Below are 8,663 nucleotides of genomic sequence, written 5' to 3' on the forward strand. Positions count from 1 at the left end.
ACCACTTAATTCGAATTCTGAATGGCCAAAAGATAGAGATTACGAAAAATAAACCATGAACAAAGTTTAAATATAATGAACAGACCAAGACAAACAGCTAGGAGTACGTAAGACAAAAACTTGGTGATCTTCAATACTTTAATGAAAGCAAATACCTCACATATACATAAAAATAGGTAAAATACATGTTTAGGCAATTCTTAAAGAAAATATGCACTGTATTCTAGTAATCTCAGATTGATATGACTGATAACTTGATTAAAGAGGCTTTTTGGTAAAGTTTGATTCATAAATGAATGAAATAAGAAACAATTGTGAGGATTGTGGGAGAGTGAGAAAATCATTTGGATGAAGGCTACTTTGGCCTTTAATTAGCTGTTATTGTTAGATAAAGATTTTTACCCTCACATACCGTTTACTCTATTTCAACTTTGTTTTTAATAGCAAAGAACCCATATGCCTGCCCTCCAGAGGGAGATGGGTTAATAAGTAAATTGTATCAAAGGCGGCCAAAAATGACAGTGTAGTTGGCATGGAAAGATACTATTGAGTGAGAAAAGCGGGTTCCAAACAGCAAGTATTTATGTAAAATTGTACATAACACACACACACAGATGTTTCCCAAAATCCCTGTGGTGGGATTTGGATGAATTTTCCTACAAATTTTTACCAAAATAATAAAGCCATTTGCAAAACAAAATTAAATCACCTATAATCTAACACACAGATCATCACTGTTAGTTTGTTTTCTTGTTTTATTTATATCCTAAAATTGGGTTCGTGCTATATAAAAAGGTTTATGTCATTTTTTCTTTGTAGTATTAGGTGGTGAGAATTTTTTCCATTTTGTAGTTTTGTTGTTTTTATTGTTAAGAACTACTTCATACATAGGGAGGAAGTAAATCGAAAATAGTAAAATGACAACCAGTATTCCCTGTGCAGCTTTAATAAATTTTAACATTTTGCTATGTTATTTCAGATATTTTCAAAATGTTTTATTTCTTAAAATATGTAAGTCCTTGAGTACTTCTCCCAGTCTTCCTCGACTCTTCTTCCCCAGAATTATATATACTTATCATTAATTACTTAGAGATTAAGGGTGGTGTTTTTTATGTGAATTTAACACTTTAAATACACTTAAGGAACTACTGTGCAGAGATCTTTTTAGATCATTACAAATAACTACCCATTGATTTTCTTTTTTTGCAGCACTAGGCCTTTCTGATCCAACCCTGGGTAGAAACTGGGTAAAAGAGTTAGACTGCAGAGGACCCAAATCTTAATACCATATAGTTTCTTATGACTCTTTAAAATTCTGTCATGTATAGTTAAAAAAATGAGGATATTACATCTAAATGGATATAGTTATTTCTTTTCAAATTATTTAATAAAAGCATTGCTTTATTGGAATTAGGAATTAAATCCTGATAAATGTCACCAATTTTAGACATCTCTAAAATGAAAATGATTAATTTTTGTGATAATTGGAAAATTTTAAAAATAGGACTTAAAAACAAAATTTGTTTGGCATAGTATTATATCTTTCTGATTCAATATACATGTATTTTTCACAGGACATTAAAGGACTCAGCAAAAAAAGAAAGATGTATCTTGAAGATAAACCTTTATCGTCTGAGTCTGTGTCAGAATCAGATTATACTGAGGAGGTAAGTTCATAATCAAATCCATTTTCTTTACCTTAAAATGTTTATTTGATTTCACTAATATGAATTTTTTTTAATTTTATAAATATTTGATTTACTCACTTTTCTAATATAATATGAAAAATGCTATTTTAGCATGTTGTATATTTTTATAGAAGATAATAATATGGCTTTTATTTTGATAGTCATATTTCCACATACCTTTCCAATCCAGATCTTTTTATTCTTCTAATATTTTCTTTTAATTGATGACATGAAAGATACTGTATAATATATAGCATATTAAAACCCACCGTTCCCTTGTTTTTGTTTAGAGCTCCTCTTGAAGGATAGAAAAATGATGAGGTAGAGCAGAAATGTTGGCATAACCTCAATTTTCCTGTCTCTAAAATGAGGGAGTAGGGTTAGATCATCTATACAGTCCTTTTCAGCTCTAATAGCCTTGTCTTAGATTTTGTACTCTATTGGAATTAGAGTCCATTCTTAGTTAAGTTTAGGCCTATAAGTTAATCATCTTTAAAGTATTTCTCTGGTTGGACTTGATTTCCTCATTTGTAAAATGAGCCATTATTGTCCCAATTTTGTAACAATATTTTTGTAATCCTCCTTAAATGAAATTTGTAGCTAATATAGCCTGCCTATACACATTTTTGTATTATCCCCTAACAGAAATAAAAAATGGACACAAGGAAATAATAACATGTAATTTTAATAAAATTATATTTCACTACATAAGCACTTGAGTATAGTAACACCAGAAGACAAAATATTAAGATGTAACAAAATTCAGGCTGTAGCGGGTGCATTTATGTATGCCCTTCAAAAACTGCATAGTAGTGTTGTCTTCAGTGACACTTTGGAAAATGGCGGATAGTTCTCAGTAAAGCTCTGAATGAAACAAAATAGTCTTCCCCCTATTTATATGATACTGCTCTTCTGGGACATTCACTGTACTGTCATCCTTTGATATCTATGGAGGATTTGTTCCAGGACCCCTGTGGATACCAAAATCCGCAGGTTCTCAAGTCTCTTATGTAAAATGGCATATTAGTTGCATGTAACATATGCACATCCTTCCGTATACTTTAAATCATCTCTAAAATACATATAATAACCTAATGCAATGTAAATGCTCTGTATAAATATTTGCTGGTATGTAGCAATTTCAAGTTTTGCTTTTTGAAACTCTTTGGAATTTTCACCCCCAGATGTTTCTGATCTGCAGTCAGTTGAATCCACGGATGCTGAACCTGTGGATATGGGGGGCCAACTGTATCTTAAAACTCTATACAATTTAAATGTCGATGCTCTTGTACATACGATAAGAATTGTCACTTTTATTAAAGTGTACGTATGTTCCTTACAAGAAAGAAAAAAACCTTAAAATGCTATACAAAATACTTTGTATTCATATTTTAATAAATTTAGTTTCTGTATTATAATTGGGTTGATTACATGAATGTGAAGCAGGCTGTTCAAAAGTTATATCAGGGCTATCCCAGACGTTGCACGACAACACCCCCTGTTTTGGCCTGGCTAATATGGGTGCAACACAGCGACTACCCCTGCCCCTCAGTCACTGTGATGACAAGAATAACCACAAACACAATAATTTTCTAAGTGCTTTCAAGAGAAAGCCACCACCCCCCTATTAAAGCTAATGGTCTCTAATGCTTATATGTTCTATTCCTTTAGTCTATTATTTGTGCTATTGTTAGTTACATTTTCATATATATAATATGTAGTCATCTAACAGGTAAGCCACAATTCAATATTTAGGCAATTTTTGTCCTTTAGTATTCTGTTGTATTAATTATGTCTGTCTTAATATAAAATGTTACATTTGGATTTGACGTTAAATACATATGGCTTTAGCAACTTTGAATTTGATTTAAATCCAAAGTATCACACTTTAAATACTGAAATATTGCTGGGGTCATAATTTTTACTTCAAAAGGTTTTAATCAGTTCACTTCTACTGAATATGCTATAAATGTGAGTGTGTGTGTGTGTATATATATATATATATGTATACATCAGCCCTTTATTAAACACCATAGACTAAGAGGAACACCTGCTATATTCCAGGCACTCCTCGAGGGTAGATATTATTTACATTTTACAAAGACAGTGAAACTGAGGGTAATACATAGCAGAGGTAGGATTCAGAGCTGATGTTTTTTATCAGCTGTACCTCACTGTTGTTTTTAGATGCTAAAAGAAAATATAAGAGAAGCCCTCTAGAGATTTAAATTTTTAATTTTCTTTCCTTTAAATGTTTTTCATTGAATCCTTATTTTGATATAACAGGGGTTTAAGGTATATAACAAGGCATTTAAAATATTATTTTGTTGTCACAATTTTTTTGCATAAAATTTTAAAGATGCAAGGTATATTAGGGAATTTTTTTAAATGACTTGAGTATAAGTTACGTATTTATCTTCTCCATAAATCTTAACTTTTTAGGTACGAGCAAAAAAGAAGAAAAGCAGTGAAGAACGAGAAAAAACAATAGCAAGTATCACTTATGTTTTTACATGACAACAGTATAGCTGTTTTTGTTTAATACAGAGTGACTCATGGTAAAGCATGATTGCATTTACTGGGAACGAATATTTATTGTGAAAGGGTGGTGTTTAGCAGCTTCATTTAATGGGTTGGAGAAAGCTAAATTGGCTCAGGTAAGAGAAAGAATACCCTAGTAGCAAACATCTCTGTTTCCATTTCAGTATTTTACTGTTTAAAAATGTAAGCTTAAACTTTTGTTTGACTTTCTTAAGCTCTAGTAGGAAACACAAGAGTAAAATATGATGATTCCCTCCATCTTTGACAGTGAGTCCCTCCAGGTCAGCAAACCTGGTCAGAATAGAAAAGGGCTCTCAGAGCACAGGCTGCAGCAAAAAATAAGCAGGACTATGACAACATAGATGATTTGCTAACAAAGGCAATTCTTTTGATCATTTCTAAAGCCATCTCTGCTATTACGCAGATTGAGAAGTAGGAAAGGAGAGAAAAGGAAGAGGTGAATAAGGAAAGTGGAAGTTGTATCCAATGAGAAGCAGACCAACCTAGAGTGTAACAAAGTGTGTAACAAATGATCAAAGAGAATGCGGATCGTAACGGGAAAGTAATTTAGGAGCACTTGCAGAAGTGTGGGCTATGGCCTTTGAAAGCATTTTCTTAGGGAGAGGTAAAAGCAAAATGAAATGACTTTCTTGGTGCTTCAGGTGTGGAGCGTGGAGTTAAAGCAAAGAGTAGAGTCAGATAGCTTAGATATTTGGTGTAACTAAAATGATGAATTACTGGTGCCATTTACTAGGATGGCTAAGAAAGGATTTGGAGAGAAAAATTAAGCATTTTTTATGGTAATCTTTGATATGTCTGGTAGGGCTGCAATCTTGAGTTCAGAGCACAGGGCTGGATATGAAGATTTGATATGAAAGTGGTATTTAAAGCATGTGACTGGGAGAGCATGTGGAAAAGAAGGGAAGAAAGCCCCAGAAGGTTGAGCAGAGGAAGAACTATCAAAAAAAAATGAGGTCTTTGTGATAGAAGAAAAGCAGCAGAGTGAGGCGTCATGGAAGCCAGGAAGAAAAGTGTTTTAAGAACAGACTGGTTTGCTGTTCTTTTATGAAAAAGTGATCTATACTCAAAACATTTTTTAAAGCCCCAGCGTGAGATTCTGGACTCTGTAACAAAGTGCCTGTGTATTTGGACTTGTAATGAAAAGAACAGTAAATATTTGCTTAGAGCCACAAAATGGTGGTAGAGGCCTTGGGTAGGGGTGGGAGGAACTGCAGAAAGTTCTGATAGATGAGGAAATGGATAGGAAGCTTTGCTTTTGCCAGCTTTATGTGTATCTTCTCTTTTCTTGCTTTTTACTTTCTCTTGAATATCAATAAGTAGCGTATCATTGATACCGCCTTTCTGCATACCTGTTTTCTAAAAGTTCTGCCGTCTCTTTTACAGAAATAGAGTCAGATTTCAGCAAAATTCTAGCTTCCTTTGCCTAGTCACAATTCGACCACTTTTACTAGGCTTCAGTGACATTTTCCTTTAAAAATCAAGCATATGTTTTACTAAGCTAAATAGACTTTTCTGCTATACATCAATATTTTGTACCAGTTAGCTGTTAATTTAATAATTAGTGTTACCAGTCTAAGAAGTGCATAATATCTGTTCCTGTTTACTTAAAAGTAGCAGGCTTAGTGTATCCGTTCTCTGAAAACTATCATTTTACAAACAGTTGTGTTTTGCTGTGATATGATGATTCCTTTGCAGTAACTACAATAACTTCACCTTTAGAAATTAGATAACATGAAGTATAGCAATTTATACCATAATTCAATAGAATTTATTTTCTACAAAAAATTTTGTTAGCAGCTACACTCATGTACTAATGACTTAGAGTTTTCCCTTATCTTTTTGAAAATTGACAAGCACTCTCTTGGTCCTCATACTGATATTATCAAGACTTTAGGAAATGTTTTGAGTAGCTTACTTGCTTGTGTGAATTGTTTGGAATAACTAGTAGCTTAGAAGTACTCATGGTAAAGTTGTTTTTAATTTGCAGGTTTTCATGTAGATACATCTAACATGGAACTATCTTTTCAGGAAAAAACAAAAAAGAAAAAGAAGCATAAGAAACACAGTAAGAAGAAGAAAAAGAAGGCTACTTGTTCAAGTCCTGACTCACCATAACATAAAGAAGAATCAGGATTCACTTAAAGAAAGTGCAATGTCTAGGGAAATTGCAACTGTGAAAGTATGACATATTTACTAAAGTGCATGAATTTTCTTGTTTTTAGAATTATTCCTGGACTATTCAGTAGCCACTCAGATGCCGCTGTGTGAAAGGGCCATAATTGTTGCCTGCTGCTTGAACATCTCTTTTTTTCTCTTCCAGTGCTTAATAACTCTGGGAGATAATAATATACTGCAGTCATACTAGTGGTTAAGATATTTGGGAATAAAGTTAATTATTTTTGACTAGAAGCATCTAATGATAAATCAACAGAAATTGAACCTGGGTACATCATTAAGATGTAATTAGAAATGAACAGATGACTCTAGTTAACATTTTTGAAGTAGGGATTACATTGATATTTCAAAATCCTTACTCTGTAGATAAGTGTATTTTGATTTTTCCACTTTATACTTTTATTTACCTGGGGAAGGAGCTTTTAGGGTTGGGGTGGGGGGATGGTTTGCTATCACTTTAGCTAGCAGAATAGTGTGCCTTTATCCTCACACATCTTATTTTTGTGGACACAGTAGCCATGCTTCATGGAGAGGTCAGAGCTGGGTATGGCAGTCTTGCCCTTTACTGAGCTTAGTGACATCCTTGGACTCTCGTATGCTACTTTGAGTGAACCAGAAAAATAGCCTTTTGCAGCATGAGAATGCCCGAAAGCTCTGGGATTTACCTCCACTTCAATAATACTGAATGTTTTTTAGCATTAGAATGTATTATAACATTTGAACTAATTTTGACTACACTTTGGCTTTGGAGAGGAATCATTTCAAATAGACACTGGTACTTTTTGAACTTGATAGCTACAGATTCTAAAATGCATGTTTTATACTGTTACGTTTTAACCAGTCAGGAAATTTTTATGTAACCAGTGATAGTTATTTTGTTTTTTGTATGAATTTTGTTTAGGCTGTAATGTTTAGCTTTTTATTAACCCCTTATTCTTGCTATCTTAAATTCCATACTGTGTTTAACAGCATACTTGCCAAGATATTTAGCATGTAAAAAGCAGGTTTTTGATGTTTTGTTTTCGTTTTTTGGGTTTTTTGGTTTTTTTTTTAACAGCTTCATATTGAAGCTGAGACTTACCATAAGCAAGTTAAGTGGCAGGCTTGGTATGCTGTGTCTTGTTACATGAAGCTCTTGCCAGAATCTTAGTAAATATAACATTTTAAAAGTTTGTCTTTATATATTCACAACAAATTATAAGTTTAAATTTAAGTGAGAATTACATTATTGCTTTTCCTGTGTCATTTACTAAGATTTTGTGATTCATATCTCCTGCTGACTTGTTTACTAGTAATGTTAAAAAGAATTGAGAAATCATTTTCACTTTACCTTTTTATATAATCAGGTAACATGAAATATAATTTGATGTATAATTTTGCCTGTTATAGAGGGTGTGCTAATTATAGTGGTATATGCACAAAACATTTTGGCATGACAAGAAGCTGAATAAATAGCTATTTTAATTAAAAATAGCTGTGTTTTTATCAGCTCCCTTTGGGTCACAAGTAAAGTTAAAGGTTAAGAAACACTAACTAGGTGTTAAGTGGTAGATGAATAAGACATGTCCCCAAGTTCTTAGCTGTAAAAATAATACATTTCTTGGTAAATTTCCGTAAATTTTATGCTTAAAGCTTCATTATCTCTCCTAATAAAAAATACCTACATGCTCTTGAGTACAAAGCAAGTTTGAGAGACATTTTGTTTCCAAAAGGAAGTTTCTCAGTACTGTTCATGAAAGTGCTAAAAGATAAGTTCATCAGGTTATTTGTTGATCAGTTTTGCTATGAACATAACAGTGTACTTTTGCTGACTGCTCCAGTATATGATGATTATGTCCCACTGGAAGCAGCAGTTCAGACTGGAGAAGAAAGTGATTTGGCAAAAAATTGTATTGTTTCCAGATTGTGTTGACCGGGAAATACCATTTTTATTGTTCTCGTGTAGCCTTAACAGTCTTCTTATAAGGTATACGAAGAAAATTTGACCAGTTGATGGCATGTGCAAGTTAATAACATCTCTTAGTTTCTCCATCCACCAAATCACTCTTTTTCTTCAATAATTATATACCAATTTTATAAACATAAGGCATGTTGTTTGGATGATGATGCCAAGGTAACTGCAACAAAATTGATGAGTGTCTGGATAGAAAAATTGAATTTATACCTGGTGCTACCTTTTTCTGGTTATTTTGGATTTATTTGGTTGCCCTTCATATGTTTAGGTGTTTTAAATACCCT

General features: G+C 32.9%; 1 protein-coding gene across 2 annotated transcripts in view; it reads left to right on the forward strand.

Moving 5' to 3' along the window:
- The window catches only part of FAM133B (family with sequence similarity 133 member B), a 28,718-nt gene extending 20,822 nt beyond the window's left edge, over positions 1 to 7,896 (forward strand). For both annotated transcript variants that reach the window (XM_072964993.1, XM_006207639.4), the window contains exons 9-11: positions 1,575 to 1,667; positions 4,131 to 4,178; positions 6,279 to 7,896. In XM_072964993.1, the coding sequence (XP_072821094.1) occupies positions 1,575 to 1,667; positions 4,131 to 4,178; positions 6,279 to 6,365 (228 nt within the window). In that variant the 3' untranslated portion in view covers positions 6,366 to 7,896. The remainder of the gene's footprint in view (positions 1 to 1,574; positions 1,668 to 4,130; positions 4,179 to 6,278) is intronic.
- Positions 7,897 to 8,663: the final 767 nt, after the last annotated feature.

This window comes from Vicugna pacos, chromosome 7, assembly GCF_048564905.1.
Source record: "Vicugna pacos chromosome 7, VicPac4, whole genome shotgun sequence".
Classification (NCBI taxonomy): domain Eukaryota; kingdom Metazoa; phylum Chordata; class Mammalia; order Artiodactyla; family Camelidae; genus Vicugna; species Vicugna pacos.